Source organism: Ochotona princeps, chromosome 1, assembly GCF_030435755.1.
Source record: "Ochotona princeps isolate mOchPri1 chromosome 1, mOchPri1.hap1, whole genome shotgun sequence".
In the NCBI taxonomy this organism is placed as follows: domain Eukaryota; kingdom Metazoa; phylum Chordata; class Mammalia; order Lagomorpha; family Ochotonidae; genus Ochotona; species Ochotona princeps.
Genome location: NC_080832.1, coordinates 161,706,192 through 161,729,892, shown reverse-complemented (window position 1 = coordinate 161,729,892; position 23,701 = coordinate 161,706,192). Strand labels below are relative to the sequence as shown.

General features: G+C 50.5%; 2 protein-coding genes across 2 annotated transcripts in view; one reads left to right on the top strand and one right to left on the bottom strand.

The window, feature by feature from the left end:
* The window catches only part of EXOC2 (exocyst complex component 2), a 176,362-nt gene extending 156,524 nt beyond the window's left edge, over positions 1-19,838 (top strand). Inside the window, exons 24-28 of the mRNA XM_004596494.2 lie at positions 5,255-5,310; positions 7,837-7,959; positions 15,994-16,055; positions 17,849-17,908; positions 19,537-19,838. Of these exons, the coding sequence (XP_004596551.2) occupies positions 5,255-5,310; positions 7,837-7,959; positions 15,994-16,055; positions 17,849-17,908; positions 19,537-19,630 (395 nt within the window). The 3' untranslated portion in view covers positions 19,631-19,838. The remainder of the gene's footprint in view (positions 1-5,254; positions 5,311-7,836; positions 7,960-15,993; positions 16,056-17,848; positions 17,909-19,536) is intronic.
* Positions 1-23,701, bottom strand: part of IRF4 (interferon regulatory factor 4) — a 131,471-nt gene that overhangs the window by 40,207 nt on the left and 67,563 nt on the right. The window lies entirely within an intron of this gene.

Below are 23,701 nucleotides of genomic sequence, written 5' to 3'. Positions count from 1 at the left end.
CAAATCGATGTGGCCTCAGAAATGCCCTGTTGTGTTCCCCCGTGTTGATTCAGCTGGATCCCAGTGCTTAACCTCAGAAGGCCTGTTTCTGTTTCCCTGAGACCTAACAGAGAGGAGATACTTGCTTTGCCAAGGACTACATCCTGCTGCTGTTAACTCAAGGACTGAAACACTTGGAGTTGTCCTTCCGCTCTCAGAAATATAGGCCACGTTAGCCCTGTATTCATTGCAGCAAGTCAGCAATGGCAAAGACATGAAAGCAACCTAAATAACCATTGAAAGAGGAATGGGTAAAGAAACTGTGGTACATCTACTCCATGGAATACTACTTAGCCATTAAAAAGGGTGAAATGCTACCATTTGCAATTAAGTGTGCCCAACTGGAGACCATTGTGCTCAGTGAAATAAGCCAGTCCCCCAAAGGACAGATATCATATGGACTGACTCATTTTTGAACAGAGAGAATAGAGACAGAGAGATCCATTGCATTTGCTGATTCGTTCTCCAAATGACCACAATGGCTGGAACTGAGCTGATCTGAAGCCAAGAGCTTCTTCCTGGTCTCCTGTGTGGGCGTAGGGGCCCAGGGACTTGGACCATCCTCAGCTGCTTTCCCAGGCACATCAACAGGGATTCTGGATCGGAAGTGGAGCAGCTGGGCCACAAACCAGGACGAGTATGGAATGTGAGTGCTTCAAGGCAGACGATTAGCCTGTTGGCCACCATGCCAGCCCCCGCTAACGCACTTTTTAGTACACCTCCTAAATGTCTCCTGCTGTGGACATCATAAGACCTTATATACACTTTTCTCTTGCATGTTCACTCGGTCATTCACGCAATAATTGCCTCACTTAGTAGTCGGCTAGACATATGTGGTTTTCCGCTTTCTTTATACCTTTGTTCTTGACTATTCTGTGACTGTGTCCCACGCGCGAGCCACTGGGAGGTGTCTGAGACCCAAGGACTGTGTCCTGCTGCCTCCCAGGGAGTGCAGGAAGCTGGGCGGAGAGCAGAGCAAGGCCTTGAACCCAGGCCCTGGATATGGGCTGTGGGCATGGCAGCTGCTGAGGCCAAGACCTGCCCCAGCACTATTTTCAGGACACCTGTGACTGTGACAAAGGGCTCGTGTTACTGCAGGTCATTGTAGTGGTGTGTGCTAATTCTCTTCACGCTGTACTTCACTCTGATTTTAATATTATTCCCATTAATGGCTGCCGAGTGCTGAGAAAGCTGAGGGAGGTGACAAAAAAAAAAAAACAAACCAGGAAGCTGTTATTACAAGTGCTTAGGAAGCTCAGCCCCCTTTTCCCACACTGCCTCTGATGTGAAATGTGGAGACTGTGTTCTAAAGACACGAGGTGTGCTATGTTTTTCTCCCTCCTTCTTCAAATGCTGACTGTAACTCCATCCTGTGCCAGACCCCCAGGAGGTGGGGTGTGAAACTGCGCACAACAGAAGTGACACCCCCAAGCCCAGCCTGCCTGGCCTCGTCACAGTACACTGGGAAGGGGCCTGTGCCACTTCAGCATACAGATTTCACATGCTAATTTTTTTTTAGAAAAATAATTTGCTGGAAGATGAGATGACTGGATAAAAGCATGCAGGTTTCTTCATGACACCGTGCTATGCCTGTTTGACGATGTGGTCACATCCGCTGCTGTCGCTGGCATCCAGTGCAGTAGGCTGAGCCACCTACCACCTGGATTTGAGGGTCAGAATGCAGGCAACCCAGGTGCGACAGGAGGACTGGGAAGTGGTACACCTGTGTGCGCGTTGACTGGGCTGGTTTCACGTGAAGTGCCCTGGGAGCTGGGCTCTCAGAGGGCCTCTCGTGTCAAGCCGTAAGCATGGCTGGACGCCATGTGTGAGTGACAGGGAACATCCTGCTCCCACGAGAGGAGGTACAGGTGTAAAATGGGCAGGATTGGGCTGTGACCTCAAACATCTGTGCTGCTCACTCGGTTTGTTGCTTTGGGTCGGGTTTCAGAACCCATTCTGTGTAGTTTCTCCTTTATACAACCGAGTTAATACTTATTAAATCGAACATTTTTTAGAGGTTCAGGATGCACCTGCCAGAGAGCAAGCTGTGAATAAACAAGAGGTGCGAGGACTGGTTCCTCCCCACACATGCCACCCCTGGTGTTTGCAGACACTGCTTCTGGGTCACCACTCAGATCCTCCAGGGAGCTGGTCCCCTTCTCCCACAGCGTGACCGTGATTGGTCTCTCCCTCCACTGCTGGGGCACGACGCTGCATCAGCGCAGTGGTGGGCTCTCGTCTTGTATCCTCAGCCAGTCCTTGTTTTTATGGCCATTTAGGGGGATGAGTTAGCAGATGGGACATCCCTCTGTCTCTCTCTCTCTCTGTCTCACTTGCTTTCCAAATAAATAAAAAAGGTGCCATAACCAAGCAGTCAAGTTCTGGGCCTGTGCCCGACCCAGCACTACTGCACTAAGGGCCTTGAGAACTTAACGCCCTGCTTTATTCTACTTCCTGCAAGGCCTCTGCAGTTCAGGTCTCCTCTGACAGCACCAGGGTCTCCCTGGAGTATAATCCTCCCAGTACTCAATCCACCCTCATCCCCTGTACAGGGAAAGGCCACAGGACACACCCAGCCTAACATTCCCAAATCCTGGGCTTCTCTTGGTCAGCTGTTCTTTGTGAGATCTGTAGCATGCACCATTCACCCTCAGCATGCAAGGATAGTTGGAGCCCCTGCTCCCCACAGGTTCCCCTGCCTGTAGATGCTATAGAGCAGGGCTGCAGGACCCTGCCCTGTTTTTCCCCTGTCCAGGACCATTTGCATATTGATGTCAGCATTCACAAGGCCCTACAGAATGACCACCTTGAAAATCAGCCGTTTGTAGATGGACTGACTCGCAAGTCCCACTGCATTCGCCGCAGGATAAGCCCTGCGCTCGTGGGTGGCACCCGGATGAAGCTCCTGGCTTCTGATTTCAGCCTGGCCCAGCTCCAGGCCATCTGGGGAGTAAACCAGCAGATGGAATTTCACTCACTCTCTTCCCCTCTCTCAATCTGCCTTTCAAATCATTAACTATATACATACATAAGAAAAGCTTTAAAAACTTGCCTGTGTTAGTTGTGACGCCAGCATGAAGGACCAAATCATGGCTCACGCAGCTCGTCACAGGCCATGTGCCCTCCCAGCCGTGTTCAGTCTCCAGCCTCGTTTGCCCTGGACCACGGCTCCGTCCCCACCTCCCCAGGTTCACAGAAGCAGTTATTGCTGTTCTGTTAGCAGCAAGAGAGAGGCAATGGTTTTCTTTCCTGTTTCTCTGTATTCATAAAGGCAAATGCCTCCAGCAAACAGCACATCTTACTTGTCCAAGGTTGAGGCTGACGTCTCCTTACCAGACAAGATCTGTGCGTAGTCTGTTTGTCAACTGGAAATGAGAAACTTGATTTTTTTTTTTTTTGCCCAAATGTTTTGACCCATAGAAGCATGTTTTTTTGGCTTACAGTGTCCCATGCTAATTTTGAGTATCCACATGTCCTTGGAGTCACGTTAAGTAGTTAGAATGAATAATTCTCTTTCTCTCAAGGGTGCCTTATTAGCAAGGCTTGGTCAGATGGAGTCTTAGCAGAAAAATGTTTTCTGTCCTGTCTGGCTCCAGAGTGGACGTTGAATTTGAAACGTGCCGTCCCCAACCATGTGGTATTGTCTTGCCTTGTTAGCTAAGGCTGCTTTTCTGCTCGGTCGTCAGCACGCTCCACCCCTCTCCTCTACCTTCTCTGCCGCCAGACAACCTTGAAAGTCGGAAAGCGCCTTCCGATTTCCAGTCCCCCTTCCTATGAGAGTGTTGGTGCCTACACTGCTGATGTTTGGCCCTGGGTTCATCACAGGAGGCTTGTACAGGCGCATGCCAATAGAGCGATGAGGGGTGCTTCAGGATGCCCATGGTTAAGAAGAATTGAAAGGTATATAAAAAAGATTTTTGAATCCACATCCCGTAGAGAGGTCCTCAGAAAATGCTTATGAGGAACAAACTATGCACAAATTAAAAAAAAAAAAAAAAACTTTGCACCAAAGGAAGTTTCTCTCTTGGTTTCATTTGGCCATGAACTTTATGTGCGCATGTGTGTGGTACACAGGTATGTGCTATATGTGCACATGTCTGTAAGCTGACCAGCCATAGACTTGCCATTTAAAAGGCCCAGGGCCTGAGCCCGACAGCCAGGAACCCCTGAGTCTTGCATTCCCCCTGGAGGGCTGCTCGGCACCCAGGGCTGGGAGCAGGGCAGGGTCCCCGTGCCTGGTCTACAGCAGGGAACTCACCAAGGGAACCTCTGTGTGGTGTGACTTTCCTCTGACAGGAAGACAGCTTCTCTGGTCTGCAAGTTTGTTGATTTCACTTTCACTTAGAGTAGGCGCCCCACATTCCTCCCTTGGTAAAACCTCTTACTTAGCAACCAGGAAGAGTGTCAGTTTCTGTATTCTGTGTAATTACTCTCCATGACCTGCCATCAGTAACATGGAGTGAACTGACCCCGAGCCTTCCCTTACTGTTGTCTCCTTCGGGTCTCACTGCAGCCCCGTACATGACAAGATACAGTTACTAGACCCATTTTAGAGGAGAATACAGAGAAGCTGTGCTGTTTATGCCAAAAGTCACAAAGAGGTGTTGCAACGGCTTGATTGCAAAATAGCCTGTGACTTCGGACTCTGCACCCTTCAAGCTTTTGCTGAGGGAAGAAAGGTTCCCAAAACTCCAGCATCTTCTCACTGGCTCTGCAGAGTCTGAGTCCGCATGGTTCTGTGCAGACTTTTCTCCTGAGAAGAACTCAAGTTCTGAAGTGCCCGAGTTTCACTCTGAGGTGTGGGCTGCTCTCACGCGCACCCAGCCTAAGTTCCGTGAGCTTGAGCCCCCTCTGATCTCTGCATCCTCTTGTTCCTGTGCACGCAGAGGAAGACATGGAGGAGCCACAATGTACTTGTAGTTCTGAGGCCAGTCGATCAGAGAGCATAAAGAATGACAGAGATGAGAAAAAAAATACATGAAAGAAAACGCCTCGCTTACGCTCTCCGTCCCACCAGCAGCACTTTTTTCTTTCAACCTGTATGAAAACAGTCCTTCCACCGCTTGCTTCTCAGGAGGAAACAGGGTGCTGGGCCTTTGCATTTCTCCTTAGAAAAATGCAGACGCAGCAGTGGCAGCGCGTGCAGCTGGTGCCAGCAGGAGGAGGGGGCTGTGCCCCTGCTCAGTGTCTTTCCCCTCCCCCATCTTGATTGCAGGTGTCAGAAACTATTTGAAAGAAGCATTGGTGAATATAACTGCCGTGCATGCAGAGGTAAGCTGTCATTAGGTGCGCCCAATACACAAGGACAACTGAAGGAGAAGAGATGTAAGTCTCATGGCAGAATATATCTTCAAGTAAATACAGTTCAGCTTTCTTATGTGCGTGTGTTTGACTGTGACTAACTGAATGTAACTTGGTGACCAGCACTGTGTCACAGCAGGGAAAGCCGCTGCCTCAACCCCAGCATCCCAAAAGGTGCCTGTTCAAGCACGACTGCTCCACTTCCAGTCCAGCTGCCTGCCAACAGCTTGGGAGAAGCAGCGGATCCCTGACACCCACACGGCAGGCCTGGCTGAAGCTCTTGGCCCCTGGCTTCGGCCTGGTGTGGCTCTGTCCATCACTGCCATTTGGAGAATGAACCAGCAGATGGAAGATCTCTCCCTCTGAAACTCTGAGTATTTAAACAAATAAGGAAAGTCATAGTTTTAAAAAATGTAAATTCATGAATGCTTGAAAGGTATAGAAGGGTGTCAGGTACTGCTAGGGCTGCCCGTGTCACGTGCTGAAGTGCCTGCGGATGAGTCCCCGCTGTTTGTTTGGGAGACAGCAAGGATGGCTCAGGTGGCGGGGCCCTGTGACTGGACTGAGGCCTGCGCTGAGTTCTCAGCTCCTGGGCAAGGAGCCGTTAAGAAGAGAGTTGCTTGATTTCCTGAGCTGGCTTTAGATCAGAGAGAAAAATGTATTTTGTAAGTTTGAATTTCTTAGCAAAAGGGAAGCATACACATTACATACTCTGTACAAATAAAGCTTGTGTATAATTTAAATCAGACGAGATTTTGCCCCCAGGTCTTTTTACAATGAGTGATGTTTTTAGGTGTGTTTACAGATGGAAACATGCTGATTGCTGTGGTATTAGCTTCCTGTAAAAGTTAGGAGCTAGACCAGGCAGGGCAAGTGTTGGTGCGGTAGTGGAGGGTGGAAGCCGTGAGCCATGCGGGAATTGTCACCAGCAGCAGCAAGTTGCAGCCCACACAGGCAGCCGGGCTCCTTGTCCGCCACCACAGCCACAAGACCGTGTGCCAGTGGCCGGCCGTCCAGACGCCTTCCAGTCCGGCCCGGGGACGGAGCAGACCTGCAGGGAGCGTGTTTACTGCTTGCTGGGCCGTCTTGAGCTGTCCCCTGTTTTTTCTGGCCCCTCAGAGTTAACATTTGGGTTGATCTTTGGTTGAATTCTAATGGCTCAATCTGAAAGGAGAAAAATCTACAAAGAAAATACAATTTTAATTTAAAAAACTACAGATACAATAAGTCTAAATGTGAAAGTGTAAAACCTTGAAGATGCCAAAGACCTTCAGAGAGTCTATGTATTTATACGCACACACCCCAACAGAAGAAAAAAAATAGCTTTATTTATTTATTTGAAAAGCTGAGTTACAAAGAGATCTTCCGTCTGCTGATTCACTTCCCAAATGGCTGCCACAGCCAGAACTGAGCCGGTGCAAAGCCAGGAGCCACCGCCTCTGGGTCTCCCACGTGGGTAGAGGGGCCCAGGCACTCTTGCCTTCTTTCACTGCATCCCCAGGTGCATTAGAAGGGAGATGGGTTGGAAGTGGAGCATCTGACACTCGAACTAACACCCAGATGGGATGTTGGCAATGCAGGTGGCGGCTTTGCTTGCTCTGCCACAATGGAATATACATGTACATATGTATGTGTGCATGTGTGTGAGAGGAACACAGAACGCAGAGAACACAGAGAACGGAGAACGAGTGCTCCCACTCACTCCCACGTACCTGCAGTCACTGGGCAAAGCCAGGAGTCAGAAAGGAAGTCAGTGTAGACCTCCCACGTGGGTAGCAGGAAGTCGGACACTTGAGCCGCCATCCCTGTCATCCAGATGGCTCTGAGGGTCTGCACTGACAGCAAGCTGGAATCGAAGGAGGTGCCAGGATCCCCACCCAGCTGGCATCTGAAGCGCAAAGCCAGAGTGCCCGCCTCCAGGGTGTTGCGAGAGTGCCTGCCCCTCCAGGGTGGTGCGAGGGTGCCTGCCCCTCCAGGGTGTTGCGAGAGTGCCTGCCCCTCCAGGGTGGTGCGAGAGTGCCCGTCCCTCCAGGGTGGTGCCAGAGTGCCCGTCCCTCCAGGGCGATGCCAGAGTGCCCGCCTCTCCAGGGTGGTGCGAGAGTGCCCGTCCCTCCAGGGCGATGCCAGAGTGCCTCTCCTCCATGGTGGTGCCAGAGTGCCCGTCCCTGCAGGGCGATGCCAGAGTGCCCGCCTCTCCAGGGTGGTGCGATTTCGGTGATTCCTTCTTTAAAATCATGCTTTCTTGTGCCTGGGAAAAGAGGAAGAGAAATCTCCAAAACCACTTTGTAGTTGATCAGCACGCAGCAATGCCTTCCGGAGTTGCACCTGCCAACATTGTACCTGTAAGAGATGGGTGTGTGCAGCCGTCGGCTAGTCCAGTTTAAGTCTAAATCCCTGTCCTGCTTTTGTTCACAACATGGGTCTTTGGAACGTACCCCAGTCCAGAAGTGCACCTCCCCAGAGCTTCATTCCTTCTCACTCTGAACTCTCCACCAGGTCTTCACCATTTCCAAAGAGCTGGTGCCCCGCGTGCTGTCGAGGGTGGTGGAGGCGGTGTCCGAGGAGCTGAGCCGGCTGATGCAGTGCGTGTCGTCCTTCAGCAAGAACGGAGCCCTGCAGGTACCTGGGCGTCCCTGGGCATCCATGGCCCTGCCGGACGGGCCTTTCTCCTCGGTCGCCCATCTGAGACAGGAGGTGTTCGTTTTGCAGGGTCCGTTGTGTTTATTGCGTAAACCCTGGCCGTAACACATTGTCTGCAGGTTCCGGAGTTCCCGCTTCAGTTGTTAAAGACCTTAAAGACACTTGCCGTTGAATACAGATTCCTTACCGTTGCCTTCTAGGTCCTCTTCCCTAGAGCCAATTCCACAGACAACTTTTAGCGGTTGATGTTCAATCTCTTTCTAAAGTGTGTGATATAGTTGTGCACAAACAGTTCCTGGCTGTCTCCTGTGGTCTTGCTGCATCTCTGACATTCTGATTGTTTTAGTTAATAGTTACAACAAATAACAACACCTGCCAACCAGTTCATGTTTGAATATTCCTCTGAGCCACAACTGATGGGCTTGTGTGCATACAACCACGCATGTGCAGACAGGAGTGAGGGTGTCACCCTGCTGGTACCTTTCCTGTGTGCTGGGAGCATTGGGAATGGCTCCCCCTCCAACAGATGGCACCTGTAAGCTTGAGTAATGTCTGAAACCAACCAGCACTGTGAATGCCAACCGAGTTAGTGAGAGACTCTTCAGGAAATGACCCTCGGGTGGGTTCCCCACTTCTTCTGGGTGTTTGTCTGAAGGCAGGCACTGAAGTCATACAGCCGCATGTAGAACTCCTCTGGCTGACTCCAGGGAGGCGAAGGGGACATCCCGGAAAGAGAGTGCACACCACACTGGTCATGCACACAGCCACCTGCTGGTCCCCTCCGGTTCATAGGCCAGGCGGACTCCTGTGCAGCCAGCGCAGGAAGAATCCTGTTTCTGCCCAGAAGCCAGGGATTCTCTGTGTGATTCCAGACAAGGCCATAGCTTGCCCTAAGTGACACACAACTCAGCACTCCTCAGACGCATCCTCCGTCATCCAGAGTCTCCCAGCACAACCTTCACAGCGTCCAGGATACAAACCTCGTGTCATTGAACACGAAGGGTACCAGCAAAACCCGCCCCACTTGTACCTGGACAGACTAGCTCGTAGGGTGACTCAGTCACTGGAACTTAGCACACAGGGATCTCAAAGCAGATGTGTTCAGGGGAGAAGCATCCACGTCACATGAGTCTGTCCGCAGGGCCGAGCCGTACAGCGTTATGCTGAGTGAAGGGAGCCTCAGCACACTGTGTGGCTTTCATGTGCATGACAGAAGAGCTCAGTCGTGTTGGAAAACCTTGAATCAGCGATTTCCTGCAGGTGACTGAGATTAACGGGGGACGGGCTCCAGGGAGCCACAAAGCGTGGGGTTCTACACCTAGATTCAGGTTTCCATTGCAGGATCTGTCGGGTTGCACCCCTCAAGTCTTGTCCCGTTTGGTGCACGCACTCTAACTCCAAGCAAAACGCATGGACTGGCATGCTGTAGCTGCTGGTGTGCCTGCTGAAGTATGGCGAAACTAAGCTACAGGCGGGTGGGTAGGTGTGTGATTTGCGTACGTACATGTTAGTGGTAGAGCCTGTGGTATTCACTGTAAAAATTCATTCAAAGTCTGTACTTTTGAAATTTCTTATAATAATAAAATACTGGGGTAAATAAATGGAAAGGACATGATAATTGAGATACAAAAACCAAGAAAGCCTGGTTAGGCCAACAGCCAAGACAGAAATTGTAATAAAGTAGTGAAGAACCTACCAACAAAGAAAAACCCAGGACTGCTTGGCCTCACCCCTGAATTCTAGCAAACTTTTAAGGGAGAACCAGTCCCAATCCTTACACCATTCCACACTGTTGAAAGCGAGATAGCACTTCCAAACTCATTCTGTGAGACCAGCAACACTGTCTCAGAGAAAACCACTGCTATCCCTGATGAACACAGAAAGCCGCACCAGAATGCTAGCAAGTTGGGTCCAGCAGCAGATCAGAAGATCATTCACACAGACCAAGTGGGGTTTACCCAGGGACGCAGCAACTCTACAGTGCATCCCGTAAACAGAAGGAAGGACAAAAGTTAATATGATGATCCCAGTAATTGCAGAAAAAGTGTTTGATAAAAAAATACTTTCATGATTAAAAAAATTTTTTTAATGGGTATAAAAAGGAACATAGCGCAATTAAGGCAGTTTATGGCAAAGCCTCTGCCAGCATCCTATTGAACAGGTGAAAACTGGAAGCATTTCCACCAAGATCTAGAACTAGACAAGGAAGTCTACTGTCACTATTTTTATTCACAGTAATTCTGGAAGTTTTAGCCAGGGCCATTAGAGAAAAAGAAAAATCAGAGAGATACTGGAAAAGAGGAAGTCAAATTATCCCTGTTTGCAAATGACATAATCATCTGCTTGGGGAACTGGCAGAGTCCTCTAAGAGAGTGTTAGAACCCATAGGAGAACACAGCAAAACTGCAGGATATAAAATTCACAACGCAGTAAGTAGTAGTTCTTTAAAGATCGATTTACTTATTTAAAGTCAGAGTAATTCAGACAGGGGGATACAGAGAGAGAGATTCCATCCATTGGTTCACTTCCTGATGAGAGTGGCCCGAAGCAGGGGTTGGGCCAGGCTGAAACCAGGAGACAGGAACTTTGTCTGGGTGTCCCGCATGAGCTGCAGAGGGCCAAGCACTGGGGCCAGCTTCTGTGCTTTTCGCAGACCGTGAGCAGGAAGCTGGCTCAGAAGTAGAGCAGCCAGCACGCAAACCAGTAACTGCATGGGACACCAGCCTTACAGGCGACAGTTTTACCTGCCTTGTTAGGTCAGGCTCATTCACAGTAGGCACAATATAGATACCTTGGGAAGAATTCAACCAAGGATATGAATATCTGCAATAAAAATTACAAAGCATTGATTAAAGAAATAGAGGAAAATAGAAAAAATGAGAGAAATTGCGTACATGGACTAGAATAGTTAATATCATGCGGATGTCCATGCTACACAAAGCAGTGTACAGATTCAGTTGTGAGCCAAGGACAATCCCAAAGGACATTCTAAACAGAAAGAACAACAACCAGAAAAAAAATTTCTCAGAAAACCATAGCAATCTTAAAGAACAAAACAAAGCCGGGGGCTTCACGCTACCAGACTCCAAGACATAGAACAGGGCACGTGTGATCCCAACACCCCACTACTGAAGCGAAAATAGACATGTAGACCAAGAAACAGCAGAAACGCCCCCAGATCTTGCCACAGCCAACTAAGCTTTGACGTACAAGTTAAAGCATTCCCTGAAGAAAGGACAGCCTCTTCAACACATGGTGCTAGGAAGTTTGGACCTGCACATGCACAGGATGAAGCAAGAGCCCTGCCTTTCACCAGAGGCAGTAATGAACTTGGAGCAGACCAAGGGTCTGGCCTAAGTCCTGAATCACCGCGAGAGCAGAGGAAACACAGAGGAAGTGCTGCAAGACATCAACCTAGACAAGATGTCCTACAAAAGACACCAGGGTCACAGGCAAGAAAAGCAAAAACAGCCCGGCGCAGTAGCCTAGTGGTTAACGTCTTCGCCTGACATACGCTGGAATCTCATATGGGTGGTTGTTCATGTCCCAGCCCTCCACTTCCCATCCAGCTCCCTGCTTGTGGTCTGGGAAAGAAGTCAAGGATGACCCTAAGTCTTGGGACCCTGCACCTGTGTGGGAACCCTGAAGGAGGCTCTGGGCTCCTGGCTTCAGATTAGCTCAGCTCTGGCCATTGGAGATGCTTGGGGAGTGATTCATCGGACAGAAGATCTTCCTCTCTGTTTCCCCTCCTCTCTGTACATCTGACTTGCCGATAAAAATTTTAAAATTAATCGAAAGGGCCCGGCGGTGTGGCCTAGCGGCTAAAGTCCTCGCCTTGAAAGCCCCGGGATCCCATATGGGCGCCGGTTCTAATCCCGGCAGCTCCACTTCCCATCCAGCTCCCTGCTTGTGGCCTGGGAAAGCAGTTGAGGACGGCCCAATGCATTGGGACACTGCACCCGCGTGGGAGACCCGGAGGAGGTTCCAGGTTCCCGGCTTCGGATCAGCGCGCATCGGCCCGTTGCGGCTCACTTGGGGAGTGAATCATCGGACGGAAGATCTTCCTCTCTGTCTCTCCTCTGTATATATCTGGCTGTAATAAAATGAATAAATCTTTAAAAAAAAAAAATTAATCGAAAAAAAAAGAAAAGCAGAAAAAAGTGGGATTACATCAAGCCATCAAGCTAAGAAGCTTCTGTGTGGCGATAGAAACAACATGCAGGGGCAGCCAACAAAATGGGAAAAATTAGCAAGTTATCCTTTATTTATTTATTTATTTATTTATTTATTTATCATTGCAAAGTCAGATGTATATAGAGAGAGGAAGAAAAAGAGAGAGGAAGATCTTCTATCCGATGTTTCATTCCCCAAATGACCACAAGGGCCAGTGCTGTGCTGATCCAAAGCCAGGAGCCAGCTTTTCTGGGTCTCCCACGCGGGTGCAGGGTCCCAGGGCTTCGGGTCGTCCTCGACTGCTTTCCCAGGCCACAAGCAGGGAGCTGGATGGGACATGGGGCTGCCAGGATTAGAACCGGAATCCACATGGGATCCCGGCACGTTCAAGGTAAGGATGTTAGCCGCTAGGCCACTGCACCGGGCCCGTCTTATAAGTTATAACCTAGAATATATAGAAGTTCTGAAACTCGGCAGTCACAGTGACATTGAGAAATGGACAAAGGGCATGACAAGGCACTTCTCAAAGGATGAAATGCCAACAGGTACATGAAAACGTGTTCCGGATCATTAGGCAGCAGGAAACTGGAAATACAAACCATGGTGCAGTGTCAGCTCGTCCTGTTTGAGTGGCTGTTACCCCAAAATCAAAAAATAATAAATGCTGGTAGAAGTTAGGGGCAGGGGAAAAGGGACCCTAATCCACTGTTGGTGGGGTTGCAAATTGCTGCAACCATTCTAGAAAACGGTAGGGAGATTCCTCAGTAAACTACATTTACCTATGTATGGCCCAGCCCTCCACCTCCTGGAATACAGCCGGTTGATGAAGGAGACACCTGTAATGCCGTGTTTACAGCAACTCAATTCCCAGTAAGCAAGAACTAGCTAGAGCGATATGAAATTTGAAGGCAGGGTTTTGGATTGATTTTACCGTAAAGAAATGTTCCGTGCTTGAGGCGAGAGGTATATTACAGCCTGATTGCACGTTATACGATCAGTGTAGACACGCATCAGAAGGTTCCGTGCTACTCCGTGAATATGTGTGTTTATATGCTTCTTCAAGGACCTTGAGAAAGTGTCTAATTGCCTCCTTAAATCTCAGACATTTTCAGCTTAGGTCTCTTTTTTTTTTTTCCTGTGCTAGCGTATGAACCGTAGAGACAGCCCGTCATCTGTGTGGTCTCTCCTTGTACATGACTTTTTCCAAGTTCCTAAAGCCCTGAAGAACGAAAGCAAGCACTTGCTTCCGAACAGAAAAAAGAAAACACGTTCCCGAATATTCTGCATCTGGTGGTGTTATTCAGCATCCTCTGAGTTCCTTGCAGTGGGAATGTAGTGTTGGAGCTGTGTATGGCACCCAGCACCGTTTCTGTGGCGTGTGTCCCGGGACAGCAGGGCACCTGCACTGAAGGGGAGGTTGACGGGAGCTTTTTAGTTAGTTACTTATTTATTTTTGTGGAAGTGTGATATAGTCTGCCTCCACAATAAAGAGTAGCCCCCAGTTCAGCGCACACACCGACTTGTCGCATCCTGACCCCACACAGTCTGAGGACATGTCATCACCCTCTGCAGAAACTACACACCCGTCACTGCCGCTGGCCTGCTTCCTGCCGCTGCTGTTAGTGTCTGCCGAACATGCCACACGGGCAGTCATACAAGAACAGAAACCGGGTCACTGGCTGCTTCCGCTTGGCAGTCTCTGTGCCAGCGCCTCAACCTTTCTTTCTGGGTGAATAGCATTCCTTCCCATGACGAGGTCACCTTGTGTCCGTCCGCTCTGTCCATGGTTGGACAGCTGAGGTTTCTGCATTTCTCGGCTTCTGTGAGCATCCACACGCCTCTGTGTGAAGATGTGTGTGGTTAGTCAGTTGTGTGTGATAACTTTCTGTGTAACCTTCCGGGGAAACCACCCGACTATTTTCCAAGCAGGATGTACCATGTTACATCCTCACCAGTAATCAGGATGTCGGGTTCTCCAAGCCACACCTCGCACTGTCTCTCAGGTGACTGTCAGTGGCCGCGTGAATGTCAAGTGCATCTCAGCCTTTGCGTTCTCATGGCTTTTTTTGCTGGCATCCTTTGTGATTAATTTTGATGAAATCCAGCGTATTTCATTCCTTGAGCTGTTGCCATTACTTCTTACAGTAGTTGCTGAGCCTAAAGTCTTGGAGACTTCCTCCTGTCTTCTCCTATGGGGTTCATACTTTTGTATTTACGTCTGTGAGTCATTTTTGAGCTAAGGAATGGATCCAGGTTCAGTCTTTTCTGTGTGGATGGCCATTCGTCTCAGCATCAGTTGTTTTTGGAATGATTTATTTGAAGGAGTGAAAGAGAAAAAGGACAGACATGGAGAAGTCTCCCATCCTCTGGTTCACTCCCTACATGTGCACTGGCCACGCTGGGTCAGGCTGAAGCCAGGAACTGGAACTCCATCCGAATCTCCCATTGTGAGTGTCTGGGGACCAAGCATCTTTGCTGCTTTGCCAGGTGCATCAGCAGGGAGCAGGATCAGAAATGGAGCAGCCAAGACATGAACCCAAACTCCAATATGGGATGCCAGTTTGGCAAGCTGCAGCTTAACGGGCTACCCAACAACATCCTCCCCCATCCCCAACGTTAACAACACTTGTTGAGGATTCATTTGCTCACAGGTGCGAGGGTTTCTCCCTGAACTTGAATTTTGTCACATTGATCTGTGTCTAGCTGTTCCCCAGTATAGATTATCTTGATTATTATGGCTTCAGGATATGTTTGAAAGCAGAAAGCCTGCATCCTTCCAATGTGTTATTCTTTTGGTTTTTTTTTTTTTAAGATTTATTTTATTTTTATTACAAAGTCAGATATACTGAGAGGAGGAGAGATAGAGAGGAAGTGGACCTGCCGGGATTAGAACCCGCGGCCTTATGGGATCAAGGCAAGGACCTTAGCCACTAGGCCACACTGCCAAGCCCACTCTTTTGGTTTTAAGATTGTTTTTAGAATATTCTGGAGTTATGACATTCCATTTCAGTTCCAAAAAGCGGGGAGCAGGGGAGGGGTGGACAGGCAGCTGGGGTTTCAGTAAAGACTGTACCATTTAGAGCTCATTCTTCAAGATCCAGGCCAGCCTTGTGCCCACAGGGGTCCAGGAGTAAGGTAGCCAAGTCCCTACCAGCCTTCGCAAGAAAGAGGCCTTTCAGGCACACACTTGCACAGCTTCCTTGCTCGCACCAGAAAAATCACAGCCATCTAAGCTCTTCAGAGCCAGAGAGCTAATCTCACTTAACGGCAGGTTCACATTCAGCAAAGAAAAAAAAGACGGGGGCATTTTTTTGTAAGATTTATTTATTTTTTTTATTACAAAGTCAGATATACAGAGAGGAGGAGAGACAGAGAGGAAGATCTTCCGTCCGATGATTCACTGCCCAAGTGAGCCGCAACGGCTGGTGCTGCGCCGATCCAAAGCCAGGAGCCAGGAAGTTCTTCCATGTCTCCCACGTGCGTGCAGGTCCCAAAGCATTGAGCCGTCCTCAACTGCTTTCTCAGGCCACAAGCAGGGAGCTGGATTGGAAGTGGAGCTGCTGGGATTAGAACCGGCACCCATATGGGATCCCAGGGTGTTCAGGGCGAAGACTTTAGCCGCTAGGCCACGCCGCCGGGGCCGGGGGGGGGGGGGGGGCATTTTTGTTCGCAGGCAATTTCCTTTGGGTTGTTGTACCAAGCATGTTCATGACTGAGACTGGTGGTGGTTTGCCAACTGGGTCCCGCAGCCCAGAGGGAAGATGTTCCCCTCCTGCCTTGCTGATGTGTGACAACCAACACATTTTCCTCTTGATAACTATGTTCCCCTTCTGTCTGCAGGCAAGACTTGAAATCTGTGCCCTGCGGGATACCGTGGCCATTTACCTGACATCCGAAAGCAGGTGGGCAGCCCAGGCTTGGCATTCGGAAAGCCCCCTTACCGCCTGCTGAGTAGAACAGATGCTGCTGAACTTGTGATGTGACCAGATCTATATTCATGCCATCGTATTTTATTTTATTTTTAGCTAAAAAGCATAAATTTCAAGGCCTTTGAACTCGTAGACCACTGTAAGAGGAAGGGACTGATCTGACGGTCTGCCTTGGTCTGCTGTGTGCATCCCCTCCCTGGAGGCAGAGCAGAGCCCTGCGCACTGCTGCCAGGAGGCAGACACTCGAGCCTCGGCCTGCTTCCAGCCTAGGCCACAGTACAGCTCTAGCGCCGTCAGTACCAATGGCAAGAGGAAGCCTTGTGGTTTCTCTGCAGCATCTTGTAGTGGAAATTCGGTGATGATTTTTTAGCTGTTTTGAATGAAAGTCAGGATTTCCTTCCATTGAACTATCAGTCACTAAAGTGAAACAGAACTCCTGTTTGCCTACTCAGAATTGTTTACTGCGCTGGCCGGGTCCGCGAGGAAGTGCTGGGTTCCACTGTGAACGTGCCCGTGCGGCCCGGGAGGGTGCCGGTAGGAGGCTGAAGGCTGCCACACGTTTCCATTCATCCCCATCATGCTGCACACTGACCCCTTCCGTGACAATTAGAAGGATGGTGTCTTCCCAGACATCATTTCTGGGTGTCCGCCATGCCTATCACTGGACCAGCCCTGGGGGCTGGATAGGAAGTGGGGAACACCCAGCGTGTCTAGATATCCTCCCCACAACCTTGACCTTAGGGAACCAAAGGCCCACATGTGTAAACAACGCAAGATCCCAGCACCAACTGTTAGGGTTTTGTTGGGACTGGTTTGTCTCCATTGCCATGACGCCCATCTCACTTTCAGAAACATTGCTCAAAAACACGTTTGCTGACAGACTGAAGAGTATATACATTTTATTGTAAGATTTTTTTTTTTTTATTTGAAAGGCAGAATCAAAGGGAAAGATCTTCCATTCTCTGGTTCACTCCCCAAATGGCCTCAACAGCCAGGGTTGGACCCGGCCAAAGCCAGGAATCAGGAGCTTTGTCTGGGTCTGCCATGTGGGTACAATGCCCAGGCACATGGAGCATCCTCGGCTCCTTCCCCAGGCCTGCGGCAGGGAACCGCATCAGAAGTGGAACAGCCAGGACCAACACCAGTTAGTGTCCATACGGGACGTTGTGGGCAGCTGCTTCATGTCTGTGCCATATTGTTCCCCTAACCTTTTGTCTTCTGGAAAAATGATGCTGAGAAGTTTTTAGGAGACGCGCGTCTCTCCATTTCCCTACAAGTTTTAAATGCAATAGCTAAATATCACAAAGACCCTGTTCGGTGGCTGTTAAGACCCCAGCTGTACTCCCTGCGCTGCACGCGTCACTTCTGTACACACCCCTGTTAGCATCACTCTGCCCCGGGCCCTTTAGCTGGGCTTGCCTTTGGGCTCCGTCTTGCTCTCGCCGCACACTCATGCCAAGAGCCCTTCTCCGGAGCAGGCTCCTGTGGCCTGACTCAGGCTTGCTGGCCTTGTCCCCACTGCTCTGGCCCCACTCCTGCCCGAGGCCCTGTCTAAAAGCCACACCCTCACTCTTGGACATTGCCCCTCGCTGTAGCTTTCTCATCTTGACTTTGGTTCTTGTATCTCCCATCCCCTGGATCCCCAGTCTCTGCTCACACATGTGAGCTGTTCTGTTAGTGTGTGTGTCGGGGGGGGGGGGGGGGCTGCCACCTTCTCGGTTCCCCTGCGACTGTGTCAGCCCTCTGCGGTGTGGTTCCCGTTGCAGGTCCAGTTTCAAACAAGCCCTGGAAGCCCTGCCTCAGCTTGCCAGCGGAGCAGATAAAAAGTGAGTTGTATGCCTCTTCTGGGGAGCTGGCGTGACATGCAGAGTGAGTGCTTATAGACAAGAGAGAGTGGCTGGGCTGCAGGGGAAGAGCCCTCCTGTGTGTGCAGCCTGGCACCCACACCTTGCCTGTCTCCTGCGTGACAGACTAAGGTGACACACAGCTTTCTTCTTCTGGGTTTTGTGATACTCTTAGAAATTGTGCTCTTGGCTTATTGCAACCGGCCCAAGACAGCTCATTCTGACTTAGCAAAGCAGACGAAACGTCACCAGAGAACTTCTAGAAATGCATGTTATTTTAAATGTTGCCTCGATCTCAAGGTATTTGGTAGCGAAGTTAGTGTAGCTCTTAGTGCTGTGTTTCAGGAATTCTTCAGAGCACCCGGCACCATCACGACCACTGAGAAGATCAAGGACGGAGGCTCCGTGACGGTGACGGCCGTCCACGCTCTCTCACAGATAGAAGCTGGGGAAGAGTGTGTGTGCACCTGCTATGCCACCCTCCCACGCGCCCAGTGACCTCAGTCTCTAATCATCTAACTCACAGAACAGGAAGTTCTGACCCAAGAAAAAAAGTAGGCCAGGCAGCCAGGAAAAATACCCAGCTCCATGTCCCCAAGATGGTAGAAGCCCTGTAAGCGTCTCCAGCCCCACCTCTGCTGGTCAGTCCCCAGACAAACCTGCCTGGTGCCTGGTCTTTGCAAGACGTGTGGGTGCTGGCTGCTGCCCTTGGGGCACAGCGAAAGTGCCTGTGGCCAGCTGAGAGGAGGAAATACCACCAGGGATGTTGGCGCTGGCAGGGCCCGACACTGCAGCTGCCTTGCTTATCCAATGCCGGTGGGCAAGCAGATGACTGTATGGGCAGCACCCATGCCAACAACTGTGTCTGCCCTTTCTCTACTTCCTCCTCTCATGGAATTGCAATCTATAGCCAGGCCAGTTCTGAAACCATTTGTTCCTTTAAAAGAAATCTAATTTAGAAGAGAAAGCAAAGCACTCACTTGTCCTGCGTGCAGCGCGGCGTGGAGGCCTGAGTCCCTCTGGGGATTGGTTCCCTAGCCTGGCTCCTGCAGGTTTTGCCTAAGCAAGTGGAACCCTGAGGTCCCTTCTGGCTCAAGCACTGGTGGGTCACACAGAGCCAGCCGGAGAAGCAGTGTGGAGTAGCCCGGTGGGGTCAGAGCTCACCCTGAGCTCACCACTAGGCTCACCATCCTCCAATAGTTGTCAAATTGCAAACCAAAGTCAAGATGCAGTTAGAGGAATAGAAAATGCCCTATGTGTGCCTGCAGGAGGGGCCACGGGGCGCGGGCGCTGCAGACAGAGCAGCATGGATGAATCCCAGGTTCAGTGACACTTCTGCTGGGACCTCGTGGGGGGTGTGGGCAGGGCGGGGAGGAGACTGTCCTCTGATGTGTGCACAGAAGACAGGTGCACTGAGGGGCTCCTCTTGCCCAGCGTCTCCGATGGGCCTCTCCCGAACCCAATCACCAGCTTCAGAATCAATAGATGGTGGAATTCTTAGCTGCAAGACAGCTTCCTCGTGTGTGTATGTGTGTGTGTCCGCCCACCCTCTGCCCTTGGGCCTCTGGGCCCTCCTCCCGCCAGCCTGGTAACCATGTCTCTCCCTGTAGGTTCCTGGAGGAGCTGCTCAACAAGTTCAAAAGCAGCATGCACCTGCAGCTCACCTGTTTCCAGGCTGCTGCTCCAGCCACGATGAAGACATAGACTGGCGAGAGAAGGGCAGGACCGAAAGACACCGGGAAGTAAAAGCAGTTTCTCCGTTGCATGAACGCACTGCATTTGCAGCCTCTTTCTCTCTTCTGTCCCCCAGCTTGCCAGCTTACAAACATATTTCAACCCAAATCACCTTACTTGAGAAGCCCGGGCAGTGTGTCCTTTGCTGTTGGGCCAGTTAGATGGATTCCTGTGGGGCCGCTGTACAGTGTATCTTTGTTCTTAGCCGCGGGTAAGGCCTGGCACGGGGCGGTGACTTCTCAGCCAGGGTTTGGAGAGACCCGAGGTAGACACCACAGCATCTCCCAGTGGCTCATTCATTAGGCTTCCCACATCAGCTGCTTTCCCAGCTTAGGAAGAGATTGAGAAGAGGGGTGGGAAGTTTAAGATTTTAAAAGGCAGAGAGAGGGCAAGACAGAAAAAGATCTGCCATGTGCTGTCTCGACCACCTTGACCCTGAACTCCACCCGGGTATCCCACGTGGGTTGCAGGGACCCAAGCTCTTAGGCTGCCTTCTGCTGCTTTCCCGGGTGATTAGCCGGCAGCTGCATCGGAGGTGGAACAGCCAGGCTCTAAACGTGCTCATATGGGATACCAGCAACACCAGCTTAACCCGCTGTACCACAGTGCTGCCCCCAAAACAGGATTTTATAGGATAATTCATGGAATCCGTTTGAGAATGCTTTCCGCTGCTGATGATGATTTTGGGTGGTGTCATTTTCACGGGTCACAGCGCTGAGCGTCCAGGCCGTTTGCTGTGTCCCTAGTTCTGCCCACCTTCTCCAGTCGCCTCAGTTCACTTAAATGTGTCACTGGTCCGAGGGACCCGAGCATTGTCTGCCACGCTGGCAGTGTGGACACCAGAGGCTGTGTCACAGACACCGTGGTCACCGCTGTGGGTGCCATTGGCCCTGCTTGGGGCAGTAGGCTCTCTCTCTCTCTCTCTGTGTCCCCTCACTATCTTTGGAAATAACTCGCTCCGGCTACTGTGCGTGGTCTGTTTTCTGGAGGTTAATAGAGGCCCTGGATTGCTGCTGGCCTGGTCTGCAGGCCTCACAGCAAGTCCCTGTGGCTGCGCCCAGAAGAAGCGCCCTCTACCTCGCCCTGCCAGGCCCTTGCCTCAAGCCCTGAGCATGCTGTATGCAGCGCTGTCCAAGTCTGTTCGTCAGCGCTTTCACAATTTTTTTAAGATTTATTTTATTTTTATCAGAAAGTCAGATATGCAGAGAGGAGAGACAGAGAAGATCTTCCGTCTGATGATTTACTCCCCAAGCGGCCAACATGGCTGGAGCTGCACTGATCCAAAGCCAGGAGCCCGGAAATCTTGTGCGTCTCCCACATGGGTGCAGGGTCCCAAGGCTTTGGGCATCCTCGCTGCTTTCTCAGGCCACAAGCAGGGAGCTGGATGGGAAGCGGGGCTTCCGGGATTAGAACCAGCACCCATATAAGATCCTGGCATGTATAAGGTGAGGACTTTAGCCACTAGGCTACCGCGCTGGGCCCAGCGCTTCCTCATTTTACACCGGCAGGTAGAGAAACTCTTTTGGTGTGCATACAGGGTCCTGGAAAACCTTATTTCCTGCAAGAAATAGCAAGTCTCCAAATTAAAATGCCTTTATTAATTTCAGCAATTAAAAAGTTAGAATGTGAATGCTGGTATTAAAAGTACTAGCAATTTTCAGAGCCTGGGATAGTCCTGTACGCTGAGTATTATGCTTGCTCCTTCTCGCATGGGGCACAAGAGGTAGAAGTTTGAACCTTGTCAGGAAATAGACTGGCATCTCTCCTCAGCATGCTGCCATCACTTCTAAGCTGAGTTACGGAGCTGGGATCCTGCGCGTGGGTGGTATTTTCTGTATCTGGCGCAGCGCTCTCAACCAAGAAAGCCCTCTTCACTGTACGTTGTAATTAACTTCTTACCCAGGGCTGTATTTCACGTTTTTGTCGGCTGTGTAACTTTTTTGTAATTCTGACTCTAACGTTCAAAATAAATGCTTGAAGTCGGTTACCTTGTGTTTGTCAGATCAGTGCCAGGAGTCCTTGTCAGCTCTCCTGCGGATTCTGTTTGCTGGGACTCACCCATGAGCTCAGCACTGCACTAAGCTACTTGCTCAATCCACACACACCAGCCCCCCCCCCCGGGTTATCCCTGTGTCTGTCTGGCAGATGGCCAGCCCGGGGCATTAGAGAGACTAGAGGGCTGGTGAGTGGGGGAGCTGAGGGGACCCCATTCCCACTCACATTCCGCCTTCACACAACCCCAGCCACCACCCCGCTCTCCCAGATGCACACACTCTCTGCCACCCCTCTCCCCGCGGGAAGCAGTTCGCAGAAAGCACACACAGCGGAGGGTAAAACCCCGTAACCAAATGGGGCAGCTCCAAGTCGCTCTTCCAACAAGTCAGGGGGCACTTCTTGGAAGAAGGGGGTTTCAAGGGCCTACTCAAACTACAGCAGCTGCATTTCGTGGTTAAGAGACGATGGACATGAATGCGACCTCAGAAGGCAGGGCTTGGAAACCAGCTCAGCCAAGAAGACCCAGGGTGTTCCTGCAGGCACTTGCTCCCGAAGCCAGCGTTCCAGGGCTGCCGCGTCTGTGCCCGCCTGGGGTCCACCCAGCTTCCTGTGCACTTGTGGAAGTTGGCCTCACTTACAGGGCTAAAGACTCAGGAGCAATAATTTGGTTTTTACTAAGACTTTCTGTATCAGTGTACCATGAAAGTGGTGTGTTCTAGAAATGATTGGAGGGTGCAGAGCAAGCACGCTGGCCCGAGGCATGGCCCCCCACGCGTGCTCCCCTCTTCCGAATCCTTGACTGCAGGTTTTTTTAGCAGGGGCTAGATGAGAAAATGATGCAGCTTACATCCGGATTGGTACAAGCTGCTAGTCTGTGTCTCTGTTCTGACCATATACTGTGGGATAGTCTGTTACTGCTTTCTGCAAAGCTATATATTGCAACCGTTTTTTTTTTTTAAGTTAGATTTCTAATCAAAATCAAGTATATTTTATTTAGTATGTCCAAGATCATTACACAGCTACAGGCCAGGACTTACAGGCTGCTTTTCTTTCTTTTTTTTTTTTTTTTAAAGATATTTTTATTTGAAAGGCAGATTTTACAGAGAGAAAAGGAGAAACAAAGAGGTCTTCCATTCACTGGTTCACTCCTTAAATGGTCACAGCTGCCAAAGCTGAGCTGATCTGAAGCTGGGAGCCAGTAACTTCTTTCCGGGTGTCTCACATGAATGCAGAGCCCCAAGCGCTTGGGCCATCCTCCACTGCTTTCCCAGGCCACAAAGAGGGAACTGGATAGAAAATGGAACAGCCGGGACTCAAACTGGCACCCATGTGGATATGGTCCTCCTAAGCAGCAGCTTAGCTATTTCTTATTTCTATTCTATTTCTTAATTCTCTAGATTAATATGAATATTCCTCTACAAGACTTTTTCTGTTTATGTAGTCTAATCTGTGTTCCTCCTCTAATGTATCAGGTGGAACTCCCCTGGACCGGCATTGTGGCACAGTGGGTTGGACTGCCGGCATCCCCTGGGAGCACCAGCACAGGTCAGCCATACTTCTGCTCTGGCTCCCTGCTGATGTGCCTGGGAAAACAACTGCAGCTGGCCTCCACGGGAGACCTGCATGGAGTGCCAGGCTCCTGGTCTCAGTCTGGGTGAGGACATTGCAGCCATCTGAGAAGGGAACCAGCAGATGGAAGCTCTGCTCTGTGACTCTGCTTTTGAAATAAATCTTAAAAAACAAACCAAAAAACCCATGAGCTTTCCTCACATTTCTGGTGGATGTCGTCATAGGTAGCAGTAGGGCCCTTTCTGTCAGCTCTGAGCTGGGGCTCAGTGACTGGGCTTGTCTGGGTGTCATGGTGGGCCTTTTCCTAGGAGAATGCCCCACTGTGGCATTGCAGTCCCGTCTCTGGTTCCCGTCGGATGTTGTACAGAAGCTTCGTGCTGAGCGAGGGACCAGCCGCTCTGCCCTTCGGAGTTAAGTGGGAGAGGGAGGCTTGGAGGCCGTCTGCACAGGATGGCGGCCCTGCTTCCATCCTGCGCT